This window comes from Amyelois transitella, chromosome 20, assembly GCF_032362555.1.
Source record: "Amyelois transitella isolate CPQ chromosome 20, ilAmyTran1.1, whole genome shotgun sequence".
Lineage (NCBI taxonomy): Eukaryota > Metazoa > Arthropoda > Insecta > Lepidoptera > Pyralidae > Amyelois > Amyelois transitella.
Genome location: NC_083523.1, coordinates 1895065 through 1914453, shown reverse-complemented (window position 1 = coordinate 1914453; position 19389 = coordinate 1895065). Strand labels below are relative to the sequence as shown.

Genomic DNA, 19389 nt, shown 5'->3' with positions numbered 1-19389 from the left:
AGTTCAAAAGACGAAGTACTACGTTCTAAGAAAATTGAAAGTCTTGGAATCCATATTGAAAGAATAATTAGAAGACTTCGAGAATTTGCTTTTCTAAAGCCACATGCCTGTGAAGATCATTTTCTAATACCCCAATTAGACTATAGTATAATCATATGTTGTGCACTTGTGAATTGTCTAAAATTGAATAAAAAACAATATTTTCGAAGCATAGTTTTATTTAATAAATTTTTGAAAAACTTACTCAAAAAAAACATGCATCTACAGATTTCGATAAAATTATTGATGGTAGAGGTCGCCATAAAAATCACAATCGAATCCTCACTAACGAAATGAAACAAAGCGTAATATATCATGTTAACTCTTTTGTACCCGTTGAATCACATTATAATAGAAAAAATTCGAGATTTAAATATTTAGACCCTCATAGTACGAGATCCGGCTGCAAAATCACTACGTTCATCGCGTAGTTAATCAAACTCACATTTTAACATACATTTATGAATAGGATAATACATAGATAATAGGGTGCCAGTCAATAAGTGGCCGCAAGTAATTTTAATTAAATTAATGATAATTAATTTTCCAAAAAAAAATTCGTTCACTTGTTTTTTAAATAAAATATCATCCACATCATAGAAATGTATGTAAAGAATTCGAAAATCAATGGGTGCCGTTACACACTCGGCCGCAACTACTACGCAGCCAGGTGTAAACAGGTAATATTTTGGTCTATTTATACGTTCATGTCGTACACGCATGTTTTTTATATCAAATTAAAGCTAATTTTTTTTTTTATATGATGATATATCGCTGCCTGTGAATAAATGGCCGCAAATTAGGGTTGCTAGCTGTTAAAAACTCGAGGTATCCGAGATAAAGTGAAAGAGAGTTAGCGCGTAACGCCACTTGTTAGACAAGGATGGCGAGTACCAGCTGTGCGAGTATTTGAAGCCATTGCGCACGCGTATAGATAGGGTTCTCAACAGTGCAGCTAAATTATTCTTATATGCTAACCTTATTTTTGAGCTCGTTACATTTTGAGTTTTACTACACAAAAAACACTTTCATTTTTCTAAAATGTTAATATTACTTTTATCAACGTAATAACACTTTCAAGTTCAATAAATAAATGATATCAACAACGTTGTGTATAACGAGCTCAAAAAGAAGGTTAAGCATATAAGAATAATTTAGCTGCACTGTTGAGAACCCATCGAATTCTTTACATACATTTCTATGATGTGGATGATATTTTATTTAAAAAACAAGTGAACGAAATTTTTTTTGGAAAATTAATTATCATTAATTTAATTAAAATTACTTGCGGCCACTTATTGACTGGCACCCTATTATCTATGTATTATCCTATTCATAAATGTATGTTAAAATGTGAGTTTGATTAACTACGCGATGAACGTAGTGATTTTGCAGCCGGATCTTAGACTATCATTATCATTTTCAAAAATATTTGGTATGTATCCGGAATGGTGTGCAGAAAATGGCTTTAATAATAAACTGAACACTTTAAGACAATACAAAGATATAGTGAACGATAACTTGAAGATCAGGTTACAATTCCAAAAAAGATCAGTGCGATGTCTGCCATCAATTTAAGAATATATCTGAAGTTACTGACGAGCTAAAAGAAAAATATGCTTACCATCAAAAAGAAAAAGAATATTCCCGAAAGTTAAAACTAGAAGATAAAGTTAAGGCTATTAATGACAACAAAAGGGCATGTATTGTTTTTCATTTCCAGAAAGTACTGACCGCTCCTCATGGATATATTAGTATTTATTATTACAAGCGAAAACTAAGCGTGTTTAACTTTACTGTATATGGTGTATATGGTATACTATACATGGCATCTAGAGAAGCATTTTGTTATATGTGGGATAAACGAACTGCAAAAAGAGGACCAAATGAGGTTGCTAGTTGTCTTTATGATTTTATGTCTAAATTGACTTCGAAAGGAGTTACTGAAATTTATTTATGGTCCGATATTGCTGGAGGACAAAACCGTAACCGGATTGTTTTTTATATGTTTTTGTTGGCTGCAAGCAAACAGAATGTTAAAATATGTCATCGCTTCATGGAAAAAGGACACACCCAAAATGAAGGGGATTCAGTACATGCTCTGATCGAAAGATCAGCCAAAGGAAAAGAGATTTATTCGACAGATGAATGGTATTCATTAGTTCGATGGGCCAAAGTAAATGGTAAGCCTTACAATGTTATTGAGGTCAAGCAAGACATGATTTTAGATTTTAAAAAGAGTATTGCTGCAAAGATTTGGGCTAAAAATGTATGTAATCAGAAGGTAACCTGGAATAAAATAAAGGAGATCATGGCATCTCCAGATAATGAAGGAATTTTGTCTTATAAATACAGCTTAAGTGATATCGAGAGTCAGCAGATTCAATGCTATAAAACGAGAGGTACTAGACAGTCCCTTTTTGAGCCGATGCCACAGAAGGTATATAGAAATTTTATTGAAATAAATAAAGCTAAGTACAACGACTTAGTATATTTTTTGTGATAATAACATTATACCTCAAAAATATCACAGTTTCTACAAAAATTTGCCTGTAACAGGAGTTGCTTTGGAAACTAAAAATATAAACGACAATGACACAGAAAATTCTAACAGTGCCCCTTGAGTATTTGTTTTTATCTCTATTTTTATTGAAATCATGATTGTTATCTTTTTTTTTCTTTGTTTGTCTAAAATCGATATTGTTTTCTTTATTAAATTTTGATTAAAGTATTTCGGTACTTGGTACATATTTTAATAAATATCCAATATAATTACTGTAATTATTTGTTACTTTTTTATAGGTTAGGTACAACAAGAATAAACCTTTTTTCATAATAATAAATACTTTGTCTTATAAAAATATTTTATAATTACCTTTTAATTATGAACCTAAAGGTATGTTTCCGCTACTACTCTGACCACATTATTGTTAAATTTAAATAGCTACAATACATTAATACTAACTTATAAAATTAAAATTAAGATGAGATATTTGGGAGAAAATATGATAGTTTATCGTTTATAAAATATATTTTTATAATAAAACAAAACGCTAAGTACGTCTACAGTTTTAAGTTTTATTACGCTATATAGTTGATAACGGCTTTTATGAGGCCCGAATATTTTTTTGGTTAACATTTTACAAAACGCTAAATTCAGTAATTTCAAAAATAAGCGTCTTATTATTAAAGAGCAACAGTAATCAAACACAGAATAAGTTATAAAACATGTTGTTAATGTAATTCTTAAGATTCTTTTGACTAGCATTTGATTAAGTTAATGTTTTTGCAGTTACTATATTCCCATATATATTACGCCAACTGTGGATTAGCGGAGTGTACCGTATTCTAAATTATGATTTATCGTAATACATTCCGCTAAGTGAGGCTAATTAAAACACCAAAAAGATTTAGAAAAAGTTTTTATGTGGGTTTAAAGTAACACTACATAATTTACTCACACAGAAATTTTCATAGCAGTAATTGCACTAATGTAGATTTTATAAACTTTTTTCTTTTAATCGTCTCTCCTGTAAACCTATTATTTACGAGTTGGCGTAGTGTTCATTGGAGCGATCGAAATAAGAGAAGGAAATTATTTATTTCAATCGTACAAGACGCTCTTATTGTCAATTTTAAAAGGCAATTTATTTTCCTTCCAGATGCCAAATGACATTGAAAATTATATGCAATATAGAATAATGGGTTATGTTTCGCAAGTTAGGATGAAACCTGGTTGTATGCCCAGTAAATTCGAATGTCAACCTGATAGGAAGCGATCGAATACAGAAGAACGACCCTATATACTCAAAAAACAAAAAAGCAATAAGGTTACAGAACATGTTTATGAAATTGAAACTGGAAGTTCAGGTATGTGTACCTACCCATCATCTGTGTTGTGGGGCGTCTAAATAAAACAAGGTTTGTTCGACGACCGGTGTATTCAGTGACGTGCAACATCTACCTACATCTGAACTTATAAAATAACCTAAGTACCTACACAACAATCTGGTTATGTAGTTTGTCTTATTTAATAGGTACCTACTTTATGTAATTATGACTCTAGGATAACAATAACATATTACCTTTATACCTAATTTATTTGGATGATTCTTAACTTTTATTTTAATGACATTTATTAAGTTTATTGCTTCAATAAAATACAACAACATAAAAATAAGTAAGGTTTACGAGTATTATACATACATTAAAACATGTGCCTACTTATAACTTGGCTATCATGCTAAGGAGATGGTTTTAGATTAATTCAAAATTACATAAAAAATATTACAATCTCTTATAGCTTATAGCATTATTAAATCATTTCATTAATTGTTTACAGGTCAACAAAATTTGGAAGAGCTGGAACAAATCACAGAAAAACCAAAAATGATAAATAAATCTATTCAAGTGCACTTAACAAGACCATTCAGAAGTAAAGCTATGCAACACAATGCCAATCAGTTACAAAGATGACATCTCCGTTGAAGCCATACCTGATTTCTGTCGCTACATCTGGTAACCTATCACAAACTAGATTTGTTTTTCTTCGATTTTTATTTGTTCGAAAACGGTACAACGAAGTTTTAAATGCCAAATGGGTTCTTTACCATATTTTCTGTTTATATAAATCCAATAAATATATTTTTCGTCTTCAAAAAAAAACTATCTACCGAAAATCAAAGTATGTAATTTTTATTTGAAAATTTATTTGGTAACAAGAATTTTATTTTCTAGAAGTATTAATGATAGAAATAACTTCTTCCAAATTATTATTCACACAGATTTTCAATAACTTCTATTTTATTAACAGTAATTTCGTACATGCAGGATTAATATATTATAATAAATGACACTTATTTAAGTAACAATAATATAAGTAACAATAACTTTATTTTCTAGAAGTGTTAACAATAGAGGTAACTTCTTCTAAATTATTATTTATACAGATTTTAAATAACTTCAATTTAATTAACAGTAATTGTGTAAATGCAGAATTAATATATAACAATATTCAAATTATTTTTGAAATTTCTTTCAAGTATTTTATTTCATTAAGATTTTCTTTAATTTCTATTATTTTTTTCAATTTTTCATCTTTAATGATATACTTTCTTCTTTTTTTTTCAGGCGGTGATCCGCATAACGTCTTTTCTATCTCTGATTCCTTTATTATTGTCTCTTTTATAAGTTCTTTTATAAGGTGATAAAATCCGGGAGATTTTTTATCTATTATTTGGTTAATGTGATGATGCCAAGCTTCCGCTGAATTTTGAGTTCGTGGCAATTTTAATGTATTTATCAACTCGCAGCTCCAAAATTCCGGAATATATCTTGCGGGGGCACTGCAAGTGCCACTAACATAATTTTCTTCAAACCAATGGGCTAAAGAAATAATATCATCGTCGTCTGAAAAAAAAAACAATAGTAAAAATTAAAACTTGCCATGTTATATGTATAGCAAAGTATAAAAATGAGACGTAAAAAATGTAGTTATATATTTACCTTTATAACTGACGAGTAATTTATTAAAATATATAGGAATCTCGTTCGGAGGCAAAAAACTCAGTGCCAAAAGACATTTTACATCTGTTTTAAACTTTATATCACTTGCATATCTTTGTGTTAAACCCCTTTGTTGAACTTGCCGATATAATATTTGCCCGAGATGAAAGTGGCAGCCATGTAGTATCACATTCTCAAAATTAGATTTTAAACTTTGGATTGCCGCCTTTTCGAAGTCCAAAATACATATTTTTGGATGAAATTCTAAATCATTTTCCACTCCGTATTCTTGTAATAATTCAAATATCATGTCGTATGTTTTCTTATCTTTGTTTGTGCATAAACAATACAGTAAAGGGAACGTTTTTGTTTTATTTCCTGTTACTGATAAATTACCATGTATGGTGTATAATTGTTGAAATATGTGTGGCACAATCTTAAATGTACCATCAAGGACCCAAAAATCTGCTTGTTGCAATAATTGCATCATGTTTTTCGTTGACAGTAACAAAATTCGCTTATTATTATTGTAAATCCGATCTTTGATGACAAAACATTGACCATTTATTTGCATTTCACTTTCATCTATTTCAAATAAAATATCAGTGGGCTCTTTCTTTTTTGGGACCTTTGATCTAGCTCTATACATCACCTGCTTAAGAGCTGATTGACTAGGTAAATGATCTAGAAATTCTGGAGTGCAATCACTTTGATTATTTTGCAAAATTTGGCATACCTTTAATCCGGTTCTTGCATCCTCTTTCAATTTTTGCCTAAAATCCGAGATTTCTTTATCAAGTGGATTTGGCTCATGATTGTGCTTATTACTGCATTTTAAAACATTATGTATCATATCATTTGCACTATTTACTTCTGTAACTAATGTTGCACAACATTTATAAATGTAGTGTTTTCGTGAATCACAGCACCAGTAAAATTTAGTATTGTTCACTTTGTTTTTATAATAACTGAATCCTTCATAATGTAATTTTAATCCACCTCTATTGGATTTATACACTTTTGCTAAATTATCAGACATTTTAATAATAATGATAAACAACAATATGTGTATGAGATGTTTAGACAGACAATGATGTTTATTATCTAACTACCGTAAAAATAATTAATAATATTAATTTTACAGCAACACAACAAAAAATGTTTTTGCTCCATTTATTTTACCAGGCTAAATGTTTTACTTTAGAAGATTAACACTATGTATTTAAACATTACGTTTTTGGATTACTCTATATCACATTTGAATCTTGTGACAGAGCGCTATAGGTAGGTTTAGGTTGCGGCGGGGTGGCCCTTGGGCCTTGGGGGTAACCTATCACAAACTAGATTTGATTTTCAATAACTTCTATTTTATTAGGACCCTAAAGGCCGAAGTAAAGTGAACCTGTAGAGTTATAAAAATAATAAGTGTTAGCGAAAAACAGCGCCGTAATTTTTTGAATGATTCATTAAATATAATATAAATATATATGTCACAGTCAAAACTCTTAACCAGTCAAAAGTACTATTGACTAGCACTTAACCAGTCAAAAGTACTATTGACTAGCAAAATCAGTTAAAAGTACTTTTGACCGTTGCTGCATGAAGCAGGTACGCGCTCTTACTAACAAATAAGTAGTCGTATTCTTTTCGGACATTGTTCTCAGACGCGACATGCATGTGATAGGTTCGAAGGGTGATCGCGAGCGCAGCGAGCGATCACCCTTCGAGTGTTAGGTATTTTTTTTGTAAACCACCCAAAAAGCTTTTTTGTTGCTAGTCAAAAGTACTTTTGACTGGTTAAGAGTTTTGACTGCAACATATACATGGATAAATCACACAGATTGAGCCAAACCCAAAGTAAGTTCAAAACTTGTGTTATGGGATACTAACTCAACGATACTATATTTTATAACAAATACTTAAATAAATAAACACCCAAGACCCGGATCAATCAGAAAAAGTTCATTTACACACAAATAGAACATAACTACAAAGTATATACTCTGTATATATAAACATTTTGGATTTCAAAATTATGATTGAACTTATTTGGTATTTGTCATGTTGTATTTTAATAATAGCGAAAATAATTTTTAGTTTAAATAATTATTTTCTTTATGAAACGTACAGAAATAGTATCATCGGTTTAACGTTAGGTTGCAATGCAAAGCATATACATTTCAAAAATATAACCACCGAAAATCGGAATTTCAACCAGATGGAATAAGATATTTCGGTCAAATGAAAATATTGAAAATAAAAAAAATTACGAAACGTTTTTGGTATTTTCAAATTCGTAACTAAAGAATTCTAGTTTGTGATAGGTAACCCTACATCTCCATTTAAAAAACACAGTTCGAAACTTTTATGTCAAAAGGTTCAAGGGTTATAGTCATTTTTTTATGATAAGATATTTGTACGAATGTACCCCACGTACGGGGTACGTTCGTACAGTAGGCGGTGTACTTTCGTACAGCATGAGGTAGATTCATAAAGGAAATTAAAATGCCAATTAAAGTCGTTAAATTTTTATTATTTATTATAAAAATATTTATTTATCAAAGAACTAACTTAATAACTTGTGACTTGACTCATAGTCGATAAATCTTTCTTTAGGAAAATAACAAAAAATAAAATCGTTCATCCTTAGTTTACTTATTGATAATTCTAAGTCTACCTAAATGAGATGTTTACAATCATTTTGTATAACATCGTTGTACAGTCTTTAACAATTTAAACTTAAAGTATATAATTATATATTTGGTTGTTACTTTGGAACTTATTGCACATTATAATTATTTAAATTAACTACAAAAGTAAAAATTCTAGCCATTCTGGATGTACAGCCCGTTCGTGGTTGAGGATCAGGGAGGATCATGGCGACATCGCTGATATACACAGTGTGTATGTCTTCTATATCGGGGAAAATGAATGACCACGACAATCCCGGTTTCTTCCGAAGATAACTTATTTTCATCTCTGTATCCGAATAATGACTGAGAACTTTTCCGACATAATAGACAACAGAAGTCTTTTTTTTTCAAACTTTACCAAAACATAACAATTATCTTTGATTTTCTCTGGTGTAACATTTAAATAATTATTGATACTAAGATCATCAGTCTCTTCGTCCATTTCTAAATCAACTGGAGATGTAGAACTCTCCCGCAAGCTAAATTGCGATCCTTTAGATTCACCTGAATCATCTTCGCTTTCTATTTTCTTAGCTTTCTGTTTCTTTTGTCTAGAATTAAGTTCCTTTAAATTACGTTTCACTGCTTTGGCTCTGGCTTTCCTTTCCTGTTCTATTTTTTTCAATTCTTTCTGTCTATGTCTCTCTTCTCGTTCAGTTTTTTCAGGTGTATCTGTATATACACGGGATTTACCCGGTTTTCTTTCTTTTTCTTTATTGGTTTTTCTATTTCTAACAGTTGTAGGATAAGGTCTTATGACTTCTGGTGTTATGGGATGATAAGAACTCGGTTCAGATTGTGCATCAGCCGCAGAGGGGGAAGATTCGCCAGTTCCGATAACAATGTCTTGAGTATTTTGCAGCAAAGAAGGCTCACGAATATCTGGCTCATTCATATCAGTCGATGGCACGCTGATGGAAGGTTGTGGTTCTAGAGCCACAGTACTTGTTTCCAGATTAGGTGGCACATTTACCGAATTATTTGAAGCATACACGTCAATGGGAACAAAATCTTCATCGCTGAAGGCCATTTCATTGAACGGCCATATACCTGGCTTTCCAAATCCGATCCGATCCAATGGGCCGAACACTCCAACTTCTAAAGGTTGCAATCGATGACTTGTGTGCGGCGGAAAAGACACATAAATGATGCCATTATCTCGAGCATATGTTATAGCTTGTAAGCTAATGTGGCTTTCGTGATCATCACATAGCAGTAAAATCGGAAGTTCTTTAGAGCTTAATGTTTATTTCTGAATGTGCTTTAATACTGAAACAAATATGTCAGCATTTTTCCACCCACTTCTATTAGCAACTCCGAGGCTTCCTTCAGGCGCACCTTCAAGAAAATGGTCTCTGTAGTGCACCCGTGGAAATACAAATAGCGGAGGGATAGTATTTCCGCTGGCAGAAATAATAGCACCAAATAATCAACTCGCCTCTTTCCGCTGACACGATTTGTCCCACTTGTTTCTGTGATTTAGGGGCAAAAATTTTAGGAGTTTCTAAAACAGTAGATACCTAAGACTCGTTGAAATTAAATATCCTGTCGGCTGCAAAATTATGTCGCTGTAATACTTCAGCCAAATTATTTTGGAACTCTTGGACTGCATTCTTATTAAACGCGAATGATCGAGCAGTGCTAGTGTTCTCTGGCTTTCGCAGACTGAGGTTGGTGTTTCGTTCCCTGTATTTACGCATCCACTCTAAGCCAGCCATTTGATTTTCGTCCCATTTCGCTGGATATTTTAAATTCAACGCTTTCGCATAATCGTAGGCAAGTTTCCGAATTTGTACTATCGTTAAGCCATAATGCATTTTGCAGCAATTAGTAATAATAGTCATTTAAGCGTACCTCTTCTTCCAATGAGAAGACTTGTAGACTCGTGCACTTTGAATGAAAAGTTCGTGAGAGTCCATCGGCATTAGAGCCATCTTTAAGTTTCTTAACTCTGCTTTCCAACGTTGATGTTTTGATGTTGTATTTTAACGCGGCTTTCCTATACGACAACCGTCCTTGTATCACATCATCAATTGCTAATTTCATGGACTCTTCATCCACTTCTTGAGTACGCGTACCCTTTTTTTATATTTTCGCACCATGATTCTGCAAAAAAAAATTATTCTAAGGTTGAGTTAATAAAAATATTTCATTTTGTTAGAACAAGAATACTTTAAAAGATAAAACTATATTTTATTTCATAAAAATTTAATTTTAATATACTGGTAGTTGATAAAATCTAAAGGGGAGCATTCGTACCCGTACGATTGTGCCTTTGCACTTTTGTGCAAAGGCACAATCGTACGCGTACCCTTTTTTTATATTTTCGCACCATGATTCTGCAAAAAAAAATAATTCTAAGGTTGAGTTAATAAAAATATTTCATTTTGTTAGAACAAGAATACTTTAAAAGATAAAACTATATTTTATTTCATAAAAATTTAATTTTAATATACTGGTAGTTGATAAAATCTAAAGGGGAGCATTCGTACCCGTACGATTGTGCCTTTGCACAAAATTAAAATAAAACTTTATACAAATTCTAATTTAGTTTGAGAAATATAACAATTAAAGCTCAAAATAAACAATGTTAACATTGATTAAGCATCACCATTTTATCAAAAACATAACAATTCTACTTCAAATTAAAATTTTCAAATTTCTTTATTTTTCTCCACAATCTAAACATGACACAGACTTATTGTAAAAGTTACATGGTTTAACTTATTTAAGATTGTGAGAGACTGGTGTCTGAACTAAGCAGAGCTTGTATCTCAGTACACCAGCCTCTCCCCACGAGGTGTATACTATACAGCACAAAAGTAGCTACTATGGTTTGCATACTTACAATTACGAATTACGAATTACATTTAGGTAAAAAAAATTTCTCACCGTGCGCGAAAACACGTTACGTCTTGTCAGCTGATACACCGTAATGCGACTGGCGCGACAATCCGCTAGCAACATGGCGGCCGATATGTCTATGCACACAAGCAAAGGCGTGTTTGTGCCCCGTTTAGTATTTCTGTTATACTAACTGTACGAATGTGCCCCGCGTACGAATGGTGACCACTTTTCCCTATGCTAGCAGAATATTCTCTAAAAATATACCGATATTAGCTAGTGTGATTCGCCCATTCATTGTTACATTAGATATTGAATTAATTAAAAAGAATTTACCTATGGCCTTCAGGCACCGATTTCATAAAGTAAGCTGTATAAGCTGTTTAGAGATCGAGATACAAAAGCCATCAAAGGCAGTGAATCAAGCTTTGACATGGTCTGATTATAAAAAGGCTAACACTATAAAATATCTTGTTTCTTCTTCCAATGGCCTGGTCAATTTTATTTCCCCTGGTTATGGAGGACGTATAACAGATACATGCCTGGTTGAAACCTGTGACTTTGTAAAGTGTTTACAACAGGCTATGTGTGTCATGGCTGACCGGGGGTTCAAACATGTGGAAGTCTACTTATGCCAGAGGGGGATGGTATTAGTTCAGTCTGGTACTAAATTTTCTAAGGCTGAAGCTAAGGAAACTAAGCAAATTGCAAGCCTTAGGATTCATATTGAGTGGGTCATCAGACGTTTACGGGAGTACAGTATGTTAAACCTCATGCTTGTCTTAATTTAAGCTTAGTGAAAGTACTTGATGATGTAATAACTATAGCTTGCGGTTTAATTAATTTACAAGATTCGCTCATAAAATAATTGAGAATAAATAAATAATAACAAGAAATTTCAGTATTTTTATTTATTATTCAATACTTCTGTACAATAAAGGATACACATAGGTTTCCCAAAATGTAACTAAACTTTTAATATTTTCTAATATAAAGTCTTCGTTGTATGTAACACATACAATTTCAACATTAGAATTTGTTGAAAAGTTAGGATCCGCTACACAAAAATAACACTTTTTAAGTCCTGTCAAATACATTTGCACTTGTATCTGCATGTAGCATTTTTTTGTTGGTTGTCCGTTTATTATATACTTGATAAAGGTTTGTTCGGTCATGGGACACTTAATTTCAACAATACAGTCTTCACACACACCATCTGGCCAACAAGCTAACATTGGATAGGTTTGGGATATGAAGAGTCCACAACTGTTTATTACACCCGTATTCACAAACAATACTTGTTTAAGCAAAGGAGCAGCACTATGCGAAGTAAGACATTTCTCAATGCGTTCCATATGGCAAGCATTCCATTTCGTAAACAATACTCAAGCGACACTTGACTAAGCGAACGCATTGCGTTGATTAAAGCTCTGTGATTGGTTCGTTTACGTTACGCAGTTCACTCTGCTTCTGATTGACATCTGTCAATTGTCAATATAACCTATAAAATACGATAAATATTGTTCGAAGTTTTTGTTTTGTGGTAGTTTTGCTTGTGTGGACTTGTAATAAATATGGATAAAATTACACCTTCTTCAGGTTCAGTAAACATAACCATCAGGTAAGTAAAAATACTTCTATTTACTGATGTTGTGTTGAGTTATTGTATATTTTCATCTTTGTTTATTAAAATCATATGTATGGTTATTTTGCAGTTCAAAAAAGCTGGCATTTTCTTCTGCCGAGAAAGAGTTGATTGTAGCCTTAGTACGGGAACGGCCTATCATTGAAGATAAACGTACACATGCTAAAAATATTGAGTTGAAGAAGCAGGCGTGAGAGGATCTAGCGGTAGCCTACAATTCTCAGTCATATGTCTCACAAAGAGTCACTCATCAATTAAAAAGATGCTGGGAGAATATAAAGACCCAAAGGAAGAAAGAACTTTCTCAGGAGTCGATGAGTATGAAACGCACTGGTGGAGGCCCTCCGGAAAATGGCTTCATGGTGTCTGATAATGTTATAGACACAATCTGTCCATTTATAAATTTGAGAGTTCCAGGAGTAATTGACTCAAATACAATTGAAAGTTAGTATACATGTATACCTGTGTCATAAGAAATTTTTCTTAGGTACTTTATATATTATTATGTTTTTGTTTTCTTTTTAGTTTTAGCTGACACAATAGAACCAAATTATGGGAAGAATCTTGAATTCAAGGCAGAAAAACCAACTGTGAAAGGTATCATCTCTCTTTGATTTGTATGTCCAATACTAATATAAGAAGTAATCAGTTATGCCTAAAATATAATAGGTACCTGTTTTTTTATTATTTAATTAAATCAAATTATTTAATATTTAGATGATATGAAGAAACCCGAGTATGGGAAGATCCCTGAACTTCAGTTTGAAAATGCAACTGCAAAAGGTATCTTATTTTGAATCACATCAATGATATTTATTTCTATGTGTTTTATTCTATCGTATAATGTAACATACACTTATAAAATTGTTTCAGTTATTGATCTGAGCACAGAAGAACAAACCGAAAACCATTCAAGGAAACGACCAATATTTGCACAATTACAAAATGAAATAGATGAAAATAGCTATTTGCAGCCGAAAAGGAAATCTAATAAAGATACTTTTTCCACACCGACTAGTAAGTTATATTTCATATTTTTTTTATCGAAATCAAAAATTGAATGTGCAATAAAGATTCCTATATAAGTTAACTGTTAGACCTCATTGTCTGTTGTACAGTAAAATATAGTTTATTATAGAGAGCAGTTAAGTTACTATTTAGATTTATTTATTCAAATTATTGATATTTTTTTCAGGTAGCAAGAAATTTCTAAGCGAGACAGAAGCAAGAGTAAAACGCAGCACGATAAACATACAACAGGACCAGGCATTGCACGAGTTGAGGATACAGCGGGAAAAGATTTTGATAGAAAGAGAAAACAATTTGTTGGAGTACGAGAAAAAGATACATGAATTTCAAATTCAAAAAATTAAATTAGAAATTGAATTGTTAAATAAACAAATTGGAAATTAAACTTCTTAATATTCTATGTTTTATTTATTTAAAATATTATCAAAAGTGACGAGATATGAAAAGTCTTCTAAAAAGTAAACCTTCTCTAGTTTCTCTTGACTGTTGAACATTCCTCGTAGTTCTTTGTATATTCCTGTTATCAGGTTCAATATGCTCAATAACACCATGAGCCCTGCATATATTGTACAGTACTGCAGTAGCAACAATAACATTGCATGATGTTGTCAAATTTGTTGCCATCTTTTTAGATAGGCAAGGAAATATTCTCTTCCACACGCCTATAGTTCTTTCCACTGTGTTCCGGGTTTTAATATGTGCCTTATTATAATTTTCTTCCGAATTGTTTTCGGGTTGTGCCACTGGTGTCAGTAAATATCTTTGACAGCCATATCCACTATCTCCTAAAAGTATGCCATCTATAATACCTTGTTCCATTTTTCGCTTTAAACTGGATGCTAGAAATATTCTATTGTCATGTACTGATCCAGGTCTGTCAGCAACAATATCAAAAATCTCTAAATTTGGTCCACATACAACCTGAGTATTGATTGAGAAGAATTTTTTTCGATTCCTAAATACTTCTGCATATGGCCCACCAGGGTTTCGAATTGGGATGTGAGTACCATCAACAGCTCCTATTATCCCAGGAAAAGAGGCTATCACATAAAAGTCTTCTTTAATTCTTTGAAGGTTGTTGGGAAATTTGATGAATTCCCGTACTTTTAAACAAAACAGATGAGACACCCTTTTGACAATTCTTGAGACTGTTGGTTGACTGATACTTATGAGGTCTCCAGTAATCATCTGTAAAAAAAAAAAGATATATACATTATACTTAATTGATAAACTTTCAATACAGTGGGTGGATGGCAGCACATACAATAATTTTACACACTTGTTTTATAGATATAAGTACCTAAGTAATATGTAAAGGTTTTATTTGTAGGTATAAAAAGTTTACGTGTTGTAGGAACCTACCTGAAAACTTCCAGAAGCATAAAATCTTAGAGACACTAGTAGCTGATATAAAGGTGGGACTGGAAGACCTCTTGCGGTTAATTTCTCCAAGTCTTTATTTATCAATGGCAAGAGTACAAAATGTACCACATCTTTGGTAAACCTGTAGCGTCGACGGAATTCTTCCGAACTGTAGTAATCAAAGGGATCTTGAAAATCCCGTATCACTTTTCTGGTATTTATTATACTGTGCTCATCGTGCTCATTGATATAATTATCAAATTCTTCTTCACTGCTGTAATCCATTTTAAATAAAATATTTCACTAATCTTGATACACAAACAGAGCAAAAACAAATCTCGAAATACAACTAACCTCAAAATAATAGACAATAGACACTATGCGTTGCTTAATACAGCTCGCAAGCAACCTTAGCTGTGCGTTCATTTCAAGTGACGCATAGCGCCGACCGTCGGTCAAGTATTGTCTCTGAATAGGTTTATGGGACCCTGTGCATCCACGCACACTGTGAGAACTCATAGTATTGTTTATGAATACGGGTGTTATTTTCTTAAGTTTTCTGCTCACTGAGTCTCGCACTTTACTTTCCAAGTCTCTTCCTCGCTCCATGGCAGCCGTGTCTGGGATTTTCCCCCTCATAATAAGAGAAATGAGGGTTCCGTCACTTGTCTGGCAATGGCTGACATCATAAGCCCTAGAGGCTGTAATCCGGCCATATCTTGATTCATACCAAAGGCTATTTGCATGCTGATCTCTGGTCTTCTTTTCAATTTCAATTAGGATATTGTTATTTATATTAATTTGTTGTAAAAATGTGTTGCAACATTTTTCCTTAAACTGTAGTACAACGTGATGCATGGAAACACTAAGTAGCTCATCACAAGGTATAACCTGCTTGAAACTTCAACAGCTCATATCTTTCAAAATTTTTTTTTTTTGGCTTCTAAAAAATTTGTAAAACTGTAGAATTTTATGGTATGATGGAACTACCATTACTATTAGCCAAGTTCTTTACTGTAATATACTTGATACTACTCTGGATAGTTTGGATTTTTTCCAATAACACTGCACTTCTGTAAATGATGGCTCCTCACTCCTACGATGAACCCACATAAGTAAAGCAATCGCATGTTTGCAGCCTCCTTGAGCAGCTACACAATCATGGCATTGCACTGATATAACTTTTTCTTCATCCTTATCAACAATCAATGTAACTGAATACAGCTTAGCAAATTGGAGCTATTTGCTTTGATGAAACCTGGTTCCATGGTGTATTATTACTGCAGCTACTATTTTAAATCACAAAATAACTAAGATTAATGAATTTAAATGAACAAAAACAACAGATTCTAATAAAATGTACGAAAACAGCAAGAGAACGTATAGTAGGCATGTCGATCTGATGTAAGTCAACGACAACAGCCGGTGGTGGTGGCAAAAGATATCATTGGTATTGGTGACGGTGGTAGCAAAAAACAAACTGGAGTGTGTACCTTTTTCTTTTTCTTACATACAACACGTTACATATGCCTTTTTTTTATCATTGCATGCTTGTTTAATAATTGTGTATTCTTGAAGTTTTTTTCCTTTTATTTATTTTTTAATTTGAAATAATACAATAAAAAAATATAATTATTTTCAGACAAATGATAATATCCCTACTTCGTCGACATTAACGGAGAAATTTGGCGTAGATGATGTTTTGAGATTTAGTTCAAAAGAGTGCTGTGATTCCGACCTAGAAAGTACCTACATTTATATTGGCAACACTCGAGTTTATGATTTTCTCTATTTTAAGTTATTGTTTGTCAGGGTTCTCTGCCCAAAACCCAAGATGGTGAGGTTTACTCGTGAATTATTTTGTATTAATATGATTAAATAAAACAGTATAAAATAATTTTATTAAGACTTTTATTAAAATAATATAACAATACTTACAATATGAAGATCTGAATGATTGCATACTGAAGGAACCAATTCCTAACGATTCAAAATACATTAAAGATTATGTGAAACCTAATTCAAAATTATTTTATTAGTAGAACAGATTTTGTATGTCCATATTCAAGATGAAACAAATACAAAACAAGTTTGGGACAACTTGACGAAAGCGTTCGGAGACGTTTCTGTACCCCTCATCAAAGATACGATGACCCGAGATAGGTTTTTTGAATTAAGAAACTATCTCCACTTTATGAATAATTCCATAGCACAGAAACCCTTTAGAAAATCTACATAAATGCCACCGTTTACCTCGATCAAAGCACGAAGATTGCGAATATCGGCAATACGTTCCATCAAAACCAAACCCACTAGGGCTTAAATCATTCGTTTTGGCTTCAAAAGATGGTTTAGTCCTAGACTTTGAAATTTATGTAGGTTCGAATACAGTACCCCAGAAAAATATGGCATCTCTAGGGCTAGGAGCAGGAATAGTAAAACTGCTTGTTGTACACAGATAGTTTTTTTACGAACTTAAACTTGCTAATTATTTAAATAAAAATAATGCTTACTTGACTGTTACTGTCATGAGCAATCGGTTTGGAGAGGTATCCAAGAAACTGAAAACTGATAAACAGCTGAAACGTGGGGAATTTGATGAAAAAGTCCGAAATGACGAAAGAGTTTTTGTGGTAACATGGAAAGACACGAAAGCCGTCACCATACTTTCAATATGTACCGGGAGCTCCTCCATGACTACATGTAAGCGCTGCTGGTGCAAAATTCAAAAGAGAAAGATAGATGTACCACAACCTCAAGTAAAAACTACTTATACCATGTTTGGGGCATAGATCGGCTCATAGCGCACTACCGAAGCATAGCGCTTCGGTATGCTTCGGTAGTGCGAACAAAAAAGTGGACAATTAGAGCTTTTAGTCACTTTGTGGACTTAGTCATTGTTAACTGCTGGATCATGTACGTCCGTTGCTGCAGTCAAGGCGTCGAACCCAAAGACAAGCTCGGGCTACTGCAGTACAGGATAAAAATAGCGACAGCCATGATAAAATATGCGGAAGGGAACGTTGTCGCTGACTTTACGTCCAGGCCCAGCACAAGCAGGGGAGAAGTTGAACAAAATTCTTCATCATTCATTTTATTTGACCCCTAACTAATCATATATTAGCTTAAAATAATGTTTAACTTGTTTGTAGACTCAGGTCTGAAGAGGTTAATATATTTAATGAATGTAGTTACGATATTACAACTCGATCTTATTTCGAAAATTCTACCTCCAATACTAATATATTTGCCTTAGTTGATGGGTCTAAAAAACCAAAGCCGAAATCACCAGAATGGCTCAGCTATACACAAATTTGGAAAGTCTCCGTTGGTCGACCATCGAAACAGAGTAGTTAGAAGAAGATGCATTCACTGCTATGAAAAGAAAAGAGAAGAAGGTTTGTCAAGTACACAAGCTTGTAAAGTAACCAAGAAAGTCAATACCGTGTGCTAAGCTTGTCCTTCTAATCCCAGTGTGTGTTCGAAATGCTTTGCTAACATCCATAGTTCCATTATAAGGGAAGGCATGACATTTTATTAATAAAAACTTAGTTTTACTTAGTTTTACTTAGTTTCTTTTTTTCATTTGTATAACCCCTCTAGAAAACCTATAAATTAGAAGCTGTCACGTGACTAAAAACGACCGTGATTGGCTATTTCTATTACGACGTAGATTTCGCATAAACAGTTTCTTGGTGTTGGTGGTGATTTAACTTGATTTTGAACGTATGGCGATGATGCCATTAGCTATGTTCAACTGCGCCGCGAATCTGGTTTTTGCACAATGAAGTGCAAGATTTGTCCAGGGCACAAAGTGAGGGCTAGTTCCTACAATGTAACAATGGTTTTCAATGAAGAAAAATGTGAAATAGTGAGCTGTCAGTGCTTAGACTGTGCTGCTTCCGCTGGTGGCTGTAAGCACGCAGTTGCATTTTTAATGGGGCCCATCGCCGAAGTGGAGAACCCTCTATCACTGAAGTGGAATGTTATTGGAAAAAAAGCACACTGTCTAGAGTTGGGACCTCCATGACATTGATTACTATAAAAAATATGTGTAAACAACAAACTGCAAGTCCTGATGCGAATGAATCCATCGGCACACAAAAAACAGTTTCGTAGGAGTTTTTATTGTGGTATTAGTGCATTGAGGTACTGCACAACATTTATAGGTACTCATTTTAATAATTTTCACACATATGACGTGGCACAAGTTAAATAAAATAAGAGAAAATCAAAACTATTCGAAACACCAACAAGCTCTGTATGATATTT

At 33.0% G+C, this 19389-nt stretch overlaps 3 protein-coding genes across 4 annotated transcripts; 2 read left to right on the top strand and 1 right to left on the bottom strand.

Annotated features, from left to right (window-relative positions):
* Positions 1-1486: 1486 nt before the first annotated feature.
* LOC132902987 (uncharacterized) lies at positions 1487-11933 on the top strand. Its single transcript, XM_060950115.1, has 5 exons — positions 1487-2479; positions 3702-3909; positions 4382-4502; positions 9100-9178; positions 11258-11933. Exons 1-5 carry the CDS (start codon positions 1865-1867, stop codon positions 11870-11872), a joined length of 1638 nt encoding a protein of 545 aa, XP_060806098.1. The 5' UTR covers positions 1487-1864; the 3' UTR covers positions 11873-11933.
* A 22-nt stretch (positions 11934-11955) lies between these two features.
* On the top strand, positions 11956-14139 carry LOC106134406 (uncharacterized). Its single transcript, XM_013334468.2, has 5 exons — positions 11956-13170; positions 13252-13323; positions 13444-13509; positions 13600-13743; positions 13922-14139. Exons 1-5 carry the CDS (start codon positions 13041-13043, stop codon positions 14137-14139), a joined length of 630 nt encoding a protein of 209 aa, XP_013189922.2. The 5' UTR covers positions 11956-13040.
* On the bottom strand, positions 14125-16741 carry LOC132902943 (putative nuclease HARBI1). Of its 2 annotated transcripts, none has more exons than XM_060949969.1 (2): positions 15472-16741; positions 14125-14943 (listed from the first exon to the last, which is right to left on the bottom strand). In XM_060949969.1, the coding sequence occupies exons 1-2, from the start codon at positions 15973-15975 to the stop codon at positions 14179-14181; spliced, it is 1269 nt and encodes a 422-aa protein (XP_060805952.1). In that variant the 5' UTR covers positions 15976-16741; the 3' UTR covers positions 14125-14178. The 2 variants fall into 2 exon arrangements, with proteins under 2 accessions (XP_060805952.1, XP_060805953.1); XM_060949970.1 differs by having other exon boundaries at positions 14126-14943; positions 15118-16741.
* Between the last annotated feature and the right edge of the window lie 2648 nt (positions 16742-19389).